This window comes from Nanorana parkeri, unplaced genomic scaffold (assembly GCF_000935625.1).
Source record: "Nanorana parkeri isolate BGI_ZX_2015 unplaced genomic scaffold, ASM93562v1 scaffold545, whole genome shotgun sequence".
NCBI lineage: Eukaryota > Metazoa > Chordata > Amphibia > Anura > Dicroglossidae > Nanorana > Nanorana parkeri.
In genome coordinates this window covers 559,011-577,389 of record NW_017306813.1, presented here as the reverse complement: position 1 = coordinate 577,389, position 18,379 = coordinate 559,011, and the positions used below count along the sequence as shown (strand labels likewise).

The following is an 18,379-nucleotide window of genomic DNA, read 5'->3' as shown; positions in this document are numbered from 1 at the left end:
CGTCCTCGTGGTGGGGGGGGGGGGGGGTGCTGGTCGGATCATTGATGCAGATATTTACAGGAACCAAAAAGCTCAGAGCCTCATCCCCATCTGAGGACCCACATACACACAGTAACAAATCCTCTTGAGATGGAGATTGAGGGTCAGAGGCAACCGGGTACCTGGCATTTCCAAAATGAGATACAGCTGAATACCCATCCTGCATGGACAATCCACAAAATCTGAGAACCTTTCATCGTTTAAACCGAATCAATAATTTCATTGGTGACTACTCTTTTCCAAATGTCTCTTGCTTATGTAGTTTTCTAAGGTCTTAATTACACCTGGGGCCATACAATGTTAAAATCGGTTCTATATCCCTGCATGCGCTGTACCGCTGTTACCTGCCTGCGGCCATTATTCTGACTCCGATTGTTGTGATAGCGAAATATATCCCTTGCTGAGACCTCTATGCCTGGCCTGTATAAGCAGATATACTCACTGCGGACAATCCTCGTCAGATAGCTGAACTCGTCAATACCGATTCATTGAAAGAGGTGTTTATTCTTTAACATCAGGGTTACATCAGATGATAGGAACAGCAGTTGAACGGTTATAGTATTGTGCGGTCAGAAAATGATGCCTTTCCTACGTACTGTGCAGATTACATGTGTGTCCTTGTTACATGTGGCTTCTAACTGTGGCCATGACACAGGAAGTACTGCACACAGGAAGAAGGGTGGGGTTACATACAGAGAGGAAATACATCGTAGACATCACAAAGAATCACAGAAAAACATGTACATTACAACAAAAGGCCACTAGATGGCAGCATAGGATAACACATGAATTTAGCTATGAGAAAATATATAGGCAAACACACTATGTAAAACTAACCTATATAACATTGCTAATATTAACTGAGCCTATGCATCTCATATTCTATGCCCCTATTGGGGCGGCACAGCCATCTTGGTGAAGGATGCCGGCAGAGAGAGGAGGGGACAGAGAGGAGCATACCTTATCGCACCGGTCCTCTCCTCTCTCAAGCAAATGTTGGGCTCTTGATGCATGATTGAATGCCCGACTTTTCAGAGGGAGTGACACCAAAAGGACTGTCAGTCATTTTGGTGTCACCCCTCCAATGGTGTCACCCGGGTGCAGGCCGCACCCCCCTTGTGACGCCACTGACCTGGGTATGCGCCAACACATGCTTAAAAATGCACATACGTACAACCCTGAACACAGACAGTCTACGGTTGGGGTTGTACATCCATGCACATGTACCAGCATATACCTGTGTAGCGCACCCCTTACTGAGCAGTGTGAAGTAATAAAGCAATGGGTCTCCCTGTGTTTCCCCTGTGATGAACCTCAGTAATAAACACACCAGCACAACTTGAGATTGCTCCAATACCTCGATCCCAGGTTCGGCTGCTACGGGTTACCACAACTTAGTAATCTTCTTGTCTAGGGATATTTTCACTCACTTTGCCCATTAGCACTTACCACCCTCTATGAAATGGATAAAGGCGATGTCCAGACTGTAGATATGATGCTGAGAACTTTTATTGATGAACTTCAGGGAGAGAGGTTGAGGGTCAGGATCATCCAGGTTGGTGTAGACTCCTTTAAATGGTCGGTGGTAGTAGCTGCCTCTCTTCACAGCACAAAGAACACCTGGCACAGCAGTACTTGAGGTAGAAGTCACCAGTCATGTTCATCCTTGTCATCAGGAGTAAACACCAGATTCAGAACCAGAACACCAGAACTCCAGATTCAGGCCTCAGTGTATGCACATAGCTGGTCCCCAGGCTGCAGGCCTAGCCCTCTCAAACAGTCCATAGCAGCTAGCCTCCCCACAGAAAGGGCCCGGGGGAGGAAGAGCTCCCATGGTCCACGCTAAAGTATTTATCTCCTCCCCAGCATTCACCACTGGCCATTAACCTCACAGTGATTGGCTGGGAAGGGATACTTACTCATGGCAATCTCTAATTGGTTGCTCTGCTCTGTGACCAGGGTACACCCAGCAGCAGACAGATGCAAATGATGACAGATTGATTAGGGGAAACCAAATTAACATGTGCTACAAATCAGTATCAGACTGCTTACAATCTGAAAATACTCAATCTAATAGCACTCCTGTCTACATGGTGCTACACCCGCATACAGCTGCATCGTGTAATTGATTTACATGGTCGACTGTGCGCGGCAGCTGTGGCTCCCGGATAAGGAAATACGCCAAATTTTTTACATTGTATGGCCTCAGGTGCCCATGTGCACTTGGCCCATCTCTCATTCACAAACGTGGGTCTGGGGAAAAAAAATCTTGCCATCTTCTGAGGGCACCAACATTTTCCAAGGTAACATCTACTGTATGTTTGTGTACTATAGGAAAGGGCCTGGCATTCACTTTTGTCTCTTTCAGCAATCGGTTGATTTTCTTGCACTGAAGATCGAGTACAATTGCCGGAATTCAGAAGAGCTGCAGAAGGGGACATCACATCTGGTAAGGCGAACAATTGCTGCCAACTATGGTATAAGGTTTTTCTTCCAGGGCAGATCACTCTGATCCTTGACAATGATGAGGAAAAGTAGACTGTCTGTTGATATTTTATTTGCTTTAGCAGCCAATTTGTCTATCTCCTAGCTCCTCCTGTGTGGCCATGATGTTTTGATGTTTAGTATCTCGGTATACAGTATGTGCTCCATCCTGTGGTGTACCTACCCTTGTTGATGCATGTACATGCTCACAAAAACATTCACACATACAGAAGACTACAAAACCTTTAACCTGGTGAGCAGTGTTGGGACAAGCTCCTTTAGCAACCAAGGGAAATAGGCCAAAGTGTGCCGTTCTTGAGCTGTGAACTACCTCAACAACATAGCTTGCAGACTCTGCCCCTTTTTGCATTGCCCTCCAGTTGAAGCACCCAAAGTGGTCTCTTCCTTTGCCTATCCCTTGGCGGAGCCCTTCTGGTGAGGGATGGTCCTCCCCATCAGGACTTAGGTCTGGTGCTAAAGGATCTTATAAGATGGAGAGAGCTCCATCCATCTCTTGATAATCTGTAAAAACAAAGTAAAAGGAATATCAATGCTACTGCTTGACCTGAAAACCATCAAGAAAATAGCTCCTTCTTTGGGTACAATAAGACCAGAATTTGTATTCTCTGTCACCCTGTTGGAGTTCCCGAGATGCTGATGGGTCATGTGTCAAGAACTTCTTATCAATGAGGGTAACGCTACTGCTTGACCTGAAGGCCATCAAGACTATAGCTTCTGCTTTGGGTACAGTAGGACCAGAATTTTTATTCTATGTCACCCTTTTGGAGTTCCTGAGATGCTGATGGGCCATGTGTCCAGAACTTTCAAAAGAATAAAAGCACCATAAGAACAAAAATAAAAACTGCCTGTCATGCATTTGATACCTGTTTGTTATAATTCCAGCAGCTTGCCGTCCTAAAGTTGCAAGCCTGATTCTCTATCCTGCAAAAGGAAAGGAGGACATAAGGGTGTCCCTCTGTAGGGCCTATTAGATGACTAATGATATCACAAAATTACTTAAATTCAGGTTTTGAATAGGTGAGATTTACAAAAGTTACCAACAGCTATGTACTTTGAAGTCCTACCTAACCAATCTGTAAAAATTGTATCCACTTAGGTAGACCCACTAACTACAAGCTTACCTTTGTCAATCAATGCTTATAGTTGCTGAATGACCCGGTGACCACCACCCTAGGTTTTGGAGATTTGTATTTGGAAATGAACACTAATAAGCTACTTAATAACATCACTACTGTGATTTTTAGGACAGCTCTCAGAGGACAAAAATAGAAAGCAAAAAGGGTGAAGGTTTTTTTTGCAAATGTGCTTGATATTCTAGTTTCCAGTTATTTTGCGTGTTAACATTGATTTTTCACCATAAGGATCAAACACTTATAGTGGTATTATTTCAGACATATGGCTAGTTTGTAACAGTAACATATAAGAAATCTTCATGGTCCACCTCTGTTATCTGTTTATTATTTATTTATCTGATCTGCCTCTTTGTACAGAACATCAAAAAAGGTCTGGAGGTTCTGGTTTATACTTTGTCATTGAGTGACTGCACCGACCAGGAAGAAGACAAGAAGTATATCCCAGCTTTTAAAGTTTCAGAAGGTAATAATATAACTTAAAGGGAGTATATAATGGTTTGAGGTCAATTTATATATTTATTTATTTTTCTTATTAAAAAAATCTTTATTTTACAAATTAACATTTAACATAGAGTGTTTAATAGGGTCACAGACAAGTCTGTTGTGCTTAGGAACCTGTGACACTGTGCGGTGCGGCTTCTTGCCCAGCTCAGTGACGTCACCTGTGGCCAGTGAGCGTTTGCCAATGCCATCGCTCAAATGATAAATCAGCCACGCACGCCACCCTCATCCCCAGTGTCCATTCCCTGACAGCACCACAACCCCCGGAACGGCATCTCTTCAGGCAGCGAATACCTTAGGGACAGCACTGGCTACAGAGCATCACAGACTTCCTAAAGAGAAGGCACAAGCAGTAACTGATTGCTTTCAGACTATCTCACTCTAAGGAGGATAACTCACTTCTTTAATCATTTACCTGCGTGTGTGCTGTGAGCTTAAGCTGGCAGCACGTAAGAGAGTAAGACCGTTGCTCTCACACACAAGGCAGCGGTTCTCAGTCTGACACGCCCCACTGCACACCGCTCTAATTAACAGCATTCTTGGTCTCTGAGCAGCAATGATGACTGGAGCAGTGTTCAGGGGGCATGTCAGAACTGGGCTGCTGCATTGTGTGTGACAGCAGCAGTCTGACTCTCCGATGTGCTGCCAGCACATTATATTTTAACCCTTACCGCAACACTTAGCAGATAAAAAGCAGCAACATATGTAATACTGTATATACAACCTAACTTCATTACAGTAAGAAATCATGCGGTTTCAGTTGGGCTTTAGGTAGAATTTAGCAATAGATTATTTTAAAATGTTCCCTATACAACATTGTTGATAGACAGTACACAGCTGCCGATTTCTCATTCTTTCATATATGCTGTAAGTTATCTCTTTATTAATATCATCATTAACAGCTTGCAAAACACAACAATTCTTTGTCATTTTGTGACTAGCTGATCCAGCCAATAAGAAACCAAGAAAGCTAAAGCACCCAGTTATAACGCAGCAAGAACGGTTACAGTGGGAGTAAAAATTCTGCTCAAGCTGCCAATGTTCTGTTCCTAATCTACGTTTTATTCTTGCAGCGCTGATTGGCTCCGGAGCTGTTTTTTTGGGGTATGATGTCAGTGAATTTATATACCAGGCACATGATGATAAAATAAGGTGAGTTGAAAGTTTGCATTAAAAAATCTTATTATTTTTTTGTTTTGTTTTGGTATAACAATTAAAAGAGAGTGTTTAAAATGCTTGTGCTCCCGCACATATAATACCTTTTCCGCACAGTTCCAATCCACCTTCCTGAAAAGCCTGCGCTCGCTGCTAATTAAAGGAGTACTATGAGGTGAGTGCTTTTCACTCACCTCATAGTTCTAGCCGACCTGTGACAATGAGACTGTCACAGGTCGGCTCAGTAGATCGAGAGGTGAGCGAACACATACCGGCGTTCGCTCACCTCTCGATCCTGTCACTGCTCTCTGCCATGTCAGGGGAGGGACTGGATTCCCTCCTTACCCCCCGCTCCGATCCGCCAGCGCTGACTGGCGGAACGGACGGGGGAAGGGGCAGGTACAGCTTGCAGAGCCAGCTGGCAGTCACGCAGCTGGGCGGATCCCGGCACAATTGTCGGGATCCACTTCAGCTGCAGCGTCTCAGTATACCGCGAGCAGCAGCTCGCGGTATACTGCGGCGTCTCAGTATACCGCGAGGTATAGCTCACGGTATACTGAGCCTAGGGTGACGGGAGGACGCTAGTTTGTGTCCTCCCATTACCCTAAGGAGAACTATGGGGAAAAGCCTTAACCCCATAGTTCTCCTTTAACTATATTTGGCAAAACAAAAGAGCTAGCTGCTCCTACTCTCACCTAATTAAACATAGATCACTGGGTGGCATGGGTTTGGTGGATTTGAAAGACTACTACATGGCGTGTATTCTGGACCAAGTGAAGGTTTGGATCAGGCCATCTTCGAGCGCGCAATGGTGCGAGATTGAACAGAGTTTGGTGCCGGAACGCAACTTATTCCACTATTTGGTGGGAAGTATATGGCCTGGGTTTCCAGACAATCCGATTTCACCCACGATAGAAGCTTCCATTAGTGCATGGAAACAAGTTTGTTCAAGTAAACATAAGCTGGAAGCAGTGACAGACATACCCACACCTCTTGCAGTGTGCACATTGTTCATACCTGACATTTCCCTAAATATTAGGGAATCCAGAGGTATTACTCGAATATCTGATCTATACTTGAAGGGGCAATTTAAATAGTTTACCGAGCTATCGAGTCAGTACCTCTTGCCACATATAGAATTCTTTAGATATTGTCAGCTAAAGCATTTACTCCATACTACCAAAATGGGAGACATAGCCATTCCTTCTAGCATCTGGGAGTTTTATACAAACCCACACTCCAAGCGTAGAGGTATTTCTCTGATATATGGCGAAACTGTGACAAATTAATGACAAATTAGGTCTGTTCCCCTGCCAGACAGGGCTACATTGTGTCAATCTCAGGATTTCATCTTTGCATTCAGCTGTTTGTCTGGAGTGCAGCTTTAATACATATAATAAGCTTTTTCTTTATGATGAAAGTAAATGTTAAGGACGCCTATCTTAGTGACTTTTATATTGCAGGTCAAAGGAACGGCCAGACAGGTCTTTGTCCTCATGGTCAGCCTTCACCACGGTTTGGCAGAAGTTCGGCAACCAAACTCCAGCAGAGCGTGACACATTCTTGTCTGACACATTTCCAAATGGCTTCTTGTGGGGCTCATCCACCGCATCCTTTAAAGTAGAAGGAGGCTGGATCGAGGGAGGAAGAGGGCAGTCTATATGGGACGTGTTTGGACAACAAGGCCACGCTAATGACAATGCCACTGGAAATGTGGCCACTGACAGCTACCACAAGATTGACTATGACGTGTATCTGCTGAAGGGTCTAAGGGCCACGACCTATCACTTCTCCATCTCTTGGTCCCGGATCTTTCCAACAGGGCTTAAGTCCACAGTCAGTGCGGCAGGGGTGAAATATTACAACAAATTAATTGACAGATTAATAGAGGAACATATCACACCAATGGTGACACTGTACCATTGGGATCTGCCCCAGGCCTTGCAGGAGACGGGGGGCTGGCAAGCTGACGCCATCATTGATGCTTTTGCTGAATATGCCGATTTCTGCTTTAACACCTTCGGAGACCGAGTGAAACATTGGATCACCTTCCATGAACCCTGGGTGGTCAGTTATGCGGGTTATGGAACTGGAGAACATGCTCCTAGAATTCAGGATCCAGGGAGCGCTTCACTCAAGGTACACAAAGTTGAAAGCTATCAGTTTACAACTATATTATATTTACAATAAAATTGGATGGTGTAGTTTTTCATTGTCAGCTTAAAGTAGAACTGTGGCCAGGCTGTGGGCATTCAAATATTTATATACAGTGACTCCCGTGATGGATTTCAATCGCAATACAAATTAGTAAACTAAACATGAGATTGTAGTCCATCAGGGGAGTGAGCTTGGATCGGTTGCTGCTTTACAACATACACAGGGGCCATGGGGAACAAAAGTAGCCACCCTCCAGAAGGAAGGACAGTGTCCTGGATTTCCCTCGTGTGCTGTGGCTCATTATCCAACTCCTACATCACTGCAGAACTCTGTGCGCTGGAATGGAGAGAAAGTAGGAGACTTGGGGCACCAGTAAGGTAAGTATAACAGCTGTTCTATTACAGTGAACAGCTATTTTGATGTTTTTAACTAACCAGGTGACTTTCAGACAAGTCCTTACTGACCTCTGTAGTTGTAGGCACTGTGGAGCAATTCATCCTGAAAATTCACAAGAAAAACAGTGTGTCCTGGTTGCAGATTTTCCTTCGAAAAATTAGGAGAAATGTCCCCTGATACAGCGCTAGCACTAGGGTGAAGGTATGTGGGTGTGAATTTAAGTATTAGGTGTGCTGCTTCTTAGAAGTGCCGGACCGGGGTGTCCGCCGTTTGCCAATAGGAACAAAAAAAAGGGGTACAGAAGCGCTACTACCATATACTGACTAGGTAAAACCCTGGAAGGGAATTAGCAACTTACCAAGGAGTGGATGTTGGCGCGTTATCATCGGCGAGGGGCGGATGGATGGGAGGGGCAGATTTTCCTTCACCTGCTATCTGGTGAACTCCCTAACCTAGCCTGCCCTGCTCCTTCTCAAAACTCATCTCTTCAGGGAAGCCTATCACACATCTACCTAACCACTGAACTATCACTTTCTTGAACAATTCATCTCCACCCAGCTGCCATTGTATCATTTGCCCCTTTCTGTTAGATTGAAGGGTCTCACGGGCAAGGCCCTCCTAACTAACCTGTCTAGAATTGTATTGTAAATGGGATTTCTTCCTTATATTGTAAAGCACTGCACAAACTGTTAGCACGATATAAATCCTTATTATTATTAATAATAATAATATACATTCTTAACGGTCAGCATAAGACGGGTGTGGCAGGGGTGTGTCCTTTGCCAAAAAATCATATTGGCTAGTAGGCTCACCATGACATGAAAGGCTGTACTGTCTTGTAGCTCTCCAAAGAAGCCGTGGTGTTTCACTGATGGGAGCTAATGAACTTGTACCACTGTGCAAGCTGGATAAATGTCTGTACATTCTAGGTGGTTTTTATCTGTACTATCAACCAGCAGTTCTGAATGTGGAATTGTTCACGGTACCCACTGTCACAAAATGTATAACTATTTGTTTATGAAAAAATTAAATAGAACATTTATTAACACTTTTTAAATCCAATGTTTTTTATATAGGTGACCCACAACATTGTGAAGGCACATGCAAAGGCCTGGCACATCTACAATGATAACTATCGTGGCCAGCAACATGGGCAAGTGGGCATCTCTCTGAATTCAGACTGGGCAGAACCGATGAACCCCAATGACCCAGAAAGTGTCAATGCTACTGAGCGTTATGTCCAGTTCATGCTGGGATGGTTCGCTCATCCTATTCTGGTAAATGGAGACTACCCAGAGGTTCTAAAAACACAGGTACAACAGAAGAACACCCAGTGCCCCGGCATAGTGGCTCCATTGCCCACCTTCAGTGAAGCAGAGAGGACCTATATTCGGGGCACCGCAGACTTCCTTGGCATCTCTCACTACACGTCCTGGCTAATCAACGCTTCCAGCAGCTCCGTTTGTGAGAACAGTTATGATTTTATTGGTGGATTTTCTCAACATGTTGATCCTTCTTGGCCAACCACCGCCTCTCCGTGGATCTCAGTGGTCCCATGGGGCTTCAGGAGGCTTCTAAATTTTGTCAAGGAAGAGTATGGGAAAGCAGGTCTGCCGATATACATAACTGGAAATGGAATGCCAGCATCCATTGTAGGAGATGCATTCAATGACACAGAAAGAGTGGACTACCTGAATGCCTATATCAATGAGGCCCTTAAAGGTAACGTACATAAATGTTATAGCAAACGATTTGCACCAATGTAACTAAGGATTTACTAGAACACAGTCTACATTTCTAGCTGTGGCAGGATTTATGTGTCTGACAATAAATTGGTTTCTTATTATTATCATCACACATAACATCCATCAGGGTTCCCTGAAGCCTCAGCTGCCACTTACCTCACCGCACATCCCTGCAAGAAACATGCTGATAGGAGGTAAGAGCAGATTGACAGAGAGATAAGCTCAACAGTCTTCTGCTTTTCCTTCACTGTCCAGCCATGGGCAGTTAGCTGGGGAGAAGACCTGTTAGTGTTTCTTATCTGTAGCATAAAAAAACTCTCTGCCAGACATGGTTGTACTGTGCGGCAGAGCTCTGTAAATCACAAGAGTGGATAGATTGAAATACAAATCGGGTGTCCCGAGGTGGGGTGTCACCTGGAGCGGGTAATGGGTGACACCCCACATTGACGTCATCGCGGATGTGCATGACATCATCACCCACGTGTGTGATGACGTCACACGCTGTTGCCTGCCAGCAGCCATCTTGGTGATGGACACCAGCAGAGAGAGGAGGGGATGTTCACCCGGTGGGATAGGGTATGCCGCCGGGTACCCTCCTATCTCGTGCAACTGTCAGGCTCTCAGTCCATGACCAAGTGCCCGACATTGCAGAGGGAGTGAAGCCAAAATGACTGTCAGTCATTTTGGTGTCACTCCTCAAATGGTGTCACTCAGCTGTGGGCCGCACCCCCCTAGTGACGCCACTGATACAAATCCTTTGGTAGGTTAAACAGCTTCTTTATATGTATTTCATCTGCTGATTAAGATGTTTGCCAGGTGTTCAGCTTTAATCTTATAACCCAGTTTCACAACTTTAGATATTTAATATTCTATGATATTGTTTATTTTATCTGTAACGTTCACTTATTTTACAAGTAGAGATCTGAATAAATAAACCCTACTTGTAATCTTTAAGAACTCCACCTAGATCTGTTCCACACTCCCACTTCTCCCAATTCTTTAACTCCACCTAGTTTCAGGCAAAGCAACATGCCTCAGCGACTGGAACATGTTTTCAAAAGCTAAACTCTTTGGCAAACATTTATTTGTAATATTGTTTTTCTTTGAGGGAGGCTCATTCTCGAACTGCTAGTAAATAAATAAACACCAGAGATTCTTAAAGGAGAACTATGAGGTGAGTGCTTTTCACTCACCTCATAGTTCTAGCCGACCTGTGACAATGAGACTGTCACAGGTCGGCTCAGTAGATCGGGAAGTGAGCGAACACATACCGGCGTTCGCTCACGTTTCGATCCTGTCATGGCTCTCTGCCGTGACAGGGGAGGGGCTGGATTCCCCCCTCCCCGCTCCGATCCTCCAGCGCTGACTGGCAGAACGGACGGGGGAGGGGGCGGGTACAGCTGGCTCTGCCTCTAGATAGGCAGAGCCAGCTGTCACTCATGCAGCTAGGCGGATCCAGACATAATTGTCAGGATCCGCTTCAGCTGCGGCGTCTCAGTATACCGCGAGCTGTAGCTCCCGGTATACTGAGCTTAGGGGGACGGGAGGACGCTAGTTTGTGTCCTTCCATTACCCTTAGGAGAACTATGGGGAAAAGCCTTAACCCCATAGATCTCCTTTAATCCAGCCTTATGGGATCGGGAAGGAATTTCTTTCCCCTGTTGGAGCAAATTGAACCATGCTTTATAGGGGTATTTTGCCTTCTTCTGGATCAGCTGTGGGTGACTGAGTTTTGTTTGTTGGAAGTTTTCCTTTTCTTTTTTTTTTCTTCTCTATAGGTTGGACTCGATGGCCTTGTGTCTTTTTTCAACCTGACTAACTATGTAACTATGTTTGTTTGCAGCCATCAAGACTGATAATGTATCTGTAAGTTCATACATAGTCCGGTCCCTGATGGATGGGTTTGAAGGTCCACAGGGATACACCCAGAGCTTTGGTCTTCACTATGTGAATTTTGGGGATTCAAACAGACAACGGACTCCCAGAAAATCTGCCTATGTGTTCAACACAATAATTGAGAATAATGGTTTTACGAAAACCAAATCAGTTAAGCCCAAAGCTTCCGATATAAGCTGGCAATCTGCAAGAAAGTTAGCACCCCTCCCAGCTTCAGATGTTCCCTCAAAGGCAAAAGTTGTGTGGGAGAAATTTTCAGGGCAAACTGCCTTTGAAAGAGACATGTATCATTATGCTACCTTTCCAGAAGATTTTAAATGGGGAGTATCAACATCAGCCTATCAAGTGGAAGGAGGATGGGATGCAGATGGAAAAGGACCAAGTACCTGGGACAATTTCTCCAAAATTCCAGGAAATACTGAAAATGATGCCAATGGTGACATAGCATGTGACAGTTACCACCAGTTAGATGCTGACCTCTACATGTTAAAGTCTCTAGGAGTGAACAGTTACCGCTTTTCTCTTTCATGGTCCAGAATCTTCCCAGCAGGGCAAGGCACACCCAATGATAAAGGTGTTGAGTATTACAATAAACTTATCGATGGTCTTCTAGCAAATAACATCTCTCCAATGGTGACTCTTTTCCACTTTGATCTTCCTCAAGCGCTACAGAATTTAGGGGGCTGGGAGAGCGATACAGTCCTTAATGCCTTTCATAACTATTCAGACTTTTGTTTTAAGACATTTGGAGATAGGGTCAAGTTCTGGATGACTTTTAACCAGCCACATAGCATTGTAACTGCTGGTTATGGTCTTGGCCTGTTCCCACCTGCTGAAATGGAGCCTGGTTCTGCTCCATATAGAGTAGCACACAACTTATTGAAGGTCCATGCCAGGGTCTACCATACCTATGATGAGAAGTATCGAGGTAGCCAAGGAGGTGTGATCTCACTGAATTTGAACACAGAATGGATAGAACCCAAAGACTACATGCTGAAAAGGGACGTTGAAGCCGCTGATCGCTACCTGCAAATGACTCTAGGGTGGTTTGCTCATCCCATCTTCAAAAATGGGGATTACCCAGAGGTCATGAAGTGGCAAGTGACCAACAAGAGTGCCCTACATGGTCTCCCATCTTCCAGACTTCCAACTTTTACAGAGGAAGAGAAGGCCTACATCCAAGGCACAGCTGACGTTTTCTCTATTAACATCTATACCACCAAAATAGTTCAGCACAAGACTGCCAGGATGAACCCTGTATCTTTCCAAAATGATATTGACATTGAAGCGGAAGTCAATGCCAACTGGCCATCAACAGCCCTTTCTGTGCACAGGGCAGTAGCTTGGGGGATGAGGAGGCTGCTTAACTGGGTAAAAGAAGAATATGGAGATGTTGCTATATACGTCACTGAAAATGGAGTCGCCACGAGCAGTGGCCCCGATTATGAAGACACCGCTCGTGTATTTTTCTACAAGACCTACATTGATGAGGCTTTAAAAGGTTTGTTTTAATACATGCATTCCAATCTCTGTAATTTGCATCAAATGTGGCCCATTGGCTCCTTCAGATGTGTTAAATAAGGACATGCAAGTGATGTGCTGTTGCAGCCAACAAAATCAGAACTTTTCGTTTTGTTCTTTAGTGTTACCCTTTTCTTCAGGAACAATCTACAATTAAATTCTGTCGTTTACTAATGTGAGACCCATAGCAAGAGAGACATCGATAAAAAATACCACAGGGGCCCACTTCAGCCAAAACATTTTTTTCTTTTCAGTTTTGTTTAGAGTGAAGCAGGAAGAAATCTCCCTAAAGGGAGCCCTGAACATTAACATAAATACCTATTTTGTAGAGATGCAAAGTGCTCGAACATTTCCCAGGTGACCATTGCTGTCTGCTATAACAGTCTCCTGTATATAGCATTTGGAGAAATCACAATGGAGTCACAAGCTATATCCAAAACCCCCCAGAAAAACAGAAATGTTTTGACTGGAGACAACCAATCTATTAGGTAGGTAGAGAGGCCTTTAAACCTAGTAAAGCTAAGAGGGCAGATGTATTTAGACTTTCCAGAAAGGGAGTATCTGTAAGAGGCACCACTGTTTTTTTTTTTTATGTTGTCATTTAGGGCCCATTCACACCAGCAGTGTTGGGCTACATTAGACTAAAAACAACAGGGCAATTTGGCTCAAGTCTCATTGCTTCAGTTCACACCAACGTTGTTGTGCTTATGTGTGCTGGAAAAAAAATGCCATTCCAATGCACTGAAATGCATCGCAACATACTGCGGTGTATAACAATACATCGAGAATTGAAAAAAATGTAAAATAAATCATTTTGGTTCTGTGAATGGTAAAACGTACACCAGAATGTGTTATGGACACGCTAACACACGTGCTGTGGTGTGAATTGTAATATTATATATAATATGTAATATCGATTATCTTTCTGTGTTCCGTGACACATGCATGACCAGAACCACATTTGCCACAGCCACCCAGTAATAAAAATAAACTATTGTCCTTTGTACAGCTTACAGCTTAGACGGAGTGAATCTTAAGGGCTACACGGCCTGGTCTCTGATGGACAACTTTGAATGGAATTCTGGGTACACCGTACGTTTTGGGCTACACCATGTGGACTTCAATAATCCCAACCGTCCAAGGACAGCCAAACGATCCGCCATTTACTATGCTGAGATCATTCGCAACCGCGGTTTCCCTCTGAATGAGGAGGACAAGATTCTGTATGGAGAGTTTCGACCAGACTTTGCATGGAGCGTAGCCTCAGCGTCCTACCAGGTGATATACCTTGACAATGAGTCAAGGAGAAAAGTATGGAAATGAAAGAACTCTATCGGGGGGGGGGGATTTATCAAAACTGGAGCAGACAGAATATGGAGCAGTTCTGTATAGTAACCAATCAACTTTTCTCTTCAGTTTGTTCACTAAGGCTTTGAAAATAAAAGAGAGAAGCTGACTGGTTGTCATGCACATCTGCCCCAGATTATTTCTGCTCCGGTTTTGATAAATGTCCCTCCATGTGATTATATGATATCTGCATTTGCTGCATTTTAGTGATAGAAAGATTTCTGACTGCTGAGAATTTGTTTTCTTGAGTGGTCCTGACTTCATTAGCCATAACAGTAGAAGATTTATGCTTGAAGCCCAAATCTGGCCTTTTTGTTGTTGGGTAGTGTGTGTAAACATTAAAATGTCAAGTTGTTATTGCTGCCTATGTCCTGGTAGCAAGATTTTTTTATCATTTAATTTCTCAGGGACAACCAGAGGGTGCCACCAAGACAGGAAGTGAGGGGCCAACAATGGTTCTAACCCTTCTACACTTTGCTAAGAAGGTGTTTTAAAGTGACACTAAACTCAGGAGCTAAATCTTACAAATACATTCGAGTACCTTAAAGTGACATTAAACCCTCAGATTTTTTAACATAAACTAATACTGTAATGTGTGCCTTACTGTAATCCATAGTAGTTTCCCTTCTCTTTGCTGCTCTTCCTTTTCAAATCCTCATGCCTTCTCATGCTTGGGGAGAACTTCCCTTTGCAGCTCAGGGCCTCTTCCTGTAGTGCTGGCTCAGGTTACAAACCTATACACAGACACCATGTATCCATTCCTGAGACAAGGCAGTCTGCTGCAAAACAGAAGTTCTGCCCAGCAACAGAAACAGATTTAAAAGGAAGAGCAGCAAAGAGAAGGGAAACAGCCATGGATTACAGTAAGGCACACATTACAGTATTGGTTTATGTTAAAATATCTGAGGGTTTAATGTCACTTTAACTATTAACATAAATGTATCTTATTTGTGTATCACTCAGCTGTAGATCCTCAAATCATCTCTGAATTGGTGTGGCCACTGTCCTTCCTTCTGGAGGGGGGCTACTTTTGTTTCCCATGGTCCCTGTGTGTGATGTAAAGTAGCCTCCGCACCAAGCTCGATCCTGTGATGGACTACAATCTCACATTTAGTTTACTAATTTGTATTGAGATTGTAGTTTTCAGAGATGATTGGAGGATCTACAGCTGAGTGATACACATATAGGATACATTTTTGTTAATAGTTAGGGAACTTAAATGTATTTTTCAAATTTAACTCCTGTGTTTAGTGTCACCTTAATGATGTCTGTGCCTCTCTTGGTGAGACCTCCCATTACATCCTGTCCTGGTGAAGGCTCAGGCAGCAATAAGAACCTAGCAGAGGTTTTAACCCATGATCACTTACTCCAAACCAAACAAAAACAAGGTTGAGGATTGAGTGGTCACTCATGGCTGTATTGCCCATGTGAAGAAGAATGTGTTTGCGTTGGGGGTACACTAAATTTTCTGGGGATATACTTATACATGGGTCCTAAAACATTTCTGTTTTTTGTATCCTACAGATTGAAGGTGGCTGGAGGGCTGATGGAAAAGGACTGAGTATCTGGGACAAGTTCACACACCTCCCATTCAGGATTGACAGCGATGACAACGGTGATGTAGCCTGTGAAAGCTACCACCGGCTCGACCAAGATATGGCGATTCTTAAAGATCTCAAAATCACACATTATCGCTTTTCTATTTCATGGCCACGGGTCCTCCCAGATGGAACACGGAACTTTGTAAACGAACCAGGGCTGAATTACTACATCCGTCTAGTGGATGCCCTTTTGGCTGCAAATATTACACCACAGGTAACAGATGACATCTCAAAAATAAAACACTAAAATCCATTTGCATTCTGCTAAGAACTCCTATAATGAGAAAAGTCCTTTGCCCTCACCTTGATGGACCCCGTCTTCAGAACACCCCTTTGCCCTCTCCCCAAAGGACCCTCACTATAAAAAAAGTCCTTTGCCCTCACCTTGATGGGCTCCATCTTCAGAACAGTCCTTTGCCCTCTCCCGAAAGGACCCTCACTATAAAAAAGCCTTTTGCCTTCACCTTTTTGGGGCCTTATCATGAGAAAAGCCCTTTGCCTTCTCCTTTATGAACCCCAATCATATGAAAAGCCTTTTGCCCTTACTTTGATGGTCCCCTAAACATTAAAAAAGCCAACTGCCCTCTCCACAAAGGATCCTTATAATGAAAGCCCTTTGCGTTCACCGTAAAGGACTCCTATCATTAAAACAAGCCCTTTGATGGACCTGTATCACAAGCAAAATCCCTTTGCCCTCACCCCTATGGTCCCCTATCGTGCGGAAAGCCTTTTGCCCTCACTGTAATGGCCCCCTATCTGGTGAAAAGCCCTTTGCTCTATGTTCCATGGGCTGCTTCTCAATCACCCTCTCTGAGCTCTGCTGTGCATTAGACTACAAGAGGCTGATAACCAAGACAAATTCAGATATTTACACTACTTGCATTTAAAAAAAAAGTACATTTATTGTGTATTTGAGCCCTTTATCTGCCAGGGGTTCAGCTTTAAATGTGTATTCCTGCACAAATGGACATTACAGTGGTACCTCGGTTCATGAACGCTTCTGTTCGCGAACAATGCGGTTCGCGAACAGGAAGTTCGGCAAAATTTTGCTTCCGTTTGCGAACTCCGCATCGGGTGACGAACACAACCGCAGCCATCTTCCCCGCTCTGACACGTGGCCGTGGCTTCCTCCAGTCGAGATCGTGTTCTGATTACAGTTTTATTTGGTTTGCGACCAGAATCGTGGAACGAATTAAGTTCGTGAGCCGAGGTACCATTGTATATAGAAAAACTCCTGTACAAGTGAAAAGGAGCACAACTTCGGAGATGTTGGCCATAGCGCCCAATTGGGTTTAATTTTTTATTTCATTATTTTTTAACAGTTTTGTCTCTCTGCCTAGTTGACAATATATCACTGGGACTTACCGCAAGCTCTACAAGATGTCGGAGGCTGGGAGAATGAGACAATAGTAGAAAGATTTAGGGATTATTCCGATCTGCTCTTCCAGAGACTGGGAGACAAAGTGAAGTTCTGGATCACTCTGAATGAACCCTACATTATCGCCAATCTGGGGCACGGATATGGCACAGCGGCACCAGGTAACAATCATATAATACAGCACTATATTATTTATGATTAGACTCTCCCCTTTTCTGTAGAATACTTCTAGAAATGTTCTGCTACAATTATGTAGCTTTTGCCCATCAGTGATTATACATTTGGCTCTGGGCTTAAAGAAGATGTGGACTCTGGAAGCTGTGGCCAAAATGGAATAGCAGAAGGCAAAGGACTGGTCACCACCAGTATTGCCTATAAGCCCCCCTGCAGCTGATTTTTACCAGGGACGTGCGGTGAGGCAGAGCCTACCCTAGTATTATGGAGGAAAAACCTGTCAGCTTCAAGTCTGAAGCTGACAGCTTTTTCTTAGTTTAGATCAGCTTGTAACAGGTTACACATCAGGGAAAGCCTCCCCGCTGTGTAACCTATCATGGACAGAGTGCTGCCTGCCTGCATCTGGCTTTTGACAGCTAGGTTACACAGCAGTGGGCTTCCCCACTGCTTGTGTAACCTAAGTGAGGCAAAAGCTGCAAAGCTGCAACAGCCTCTAGTCTATGTTACAGGCTTGAGCTCTGTGAATGGTTTGGACCAATGACAAAGCACCATTGGTCCAAGCCAGGGGTAGCCAAACTCTGGCCCTCCAGCTGTGGTGGAACTACAAATCCCCTGAGGCATTGCAAGATTCTCACAGCCACAGACATGACTCCCAGAGAGAGATGCATCATGGGATTTGTAGTTTCACCACAGCTGGAGGGCCGGAGTTTGGCTACCCCTGGTCCAAGCTGTCCAATTTAAAACAAAAACACTTTGATCTCAATGCTTCACCAGTCCCCTCCTCCTTCCCACTAGATTGGTGACCGGGTTGGGCGGGTGGTACTTCTGCGC

At 44.2% G+C, this 18,379-nt stretch overlaps 1 protein-coding gene across 1 annotated transcript in view; it reads left to right on the top strand.

Moving 5' to 3' along the window:
- Positions 1-18,379, top strand: part of LOC108791336 (lactase-phlorizin hydrolase-like) — a 43,388-nt gene that overhangs the window by 5,314 nt on the left and 19,695 nt on the right. Inside the window, exons 3-11 of the mRNA XM_018561798.1 lie at positions 2,408-2,488; positions 4,035-4,140; positions 5,252-5,330; positions 6,797-7,472; positions 8,963-9,608; positions 11,475-13,028; positions 14,058-14,326; positions 15,920-16,210; positions 17,337-17,535. Coding sequence (XP_018417300.1) covers positions 2,408-2,488; positions 4,035-4,140; positions 5,252-5,330; positions 6,797-7,472; positions 8,963-9,608; positions 11,475-13,028; positions 14,058-14,326; positions 15,920-16,210; positions 17,337-17,535 — 3,901 coding nt within the window. The remainder of the gene's footprint in view (positions 1-2,407; positions 2,489-4,034; positions 4,141-5,251; positions 5,331-6,796; positions 7,473-8,962; positions 9,609-11,474; positions 13,029-14,057; positions 14,327-15,919; positions 16,211-17,336; positions 17,536-18,379) is intronic.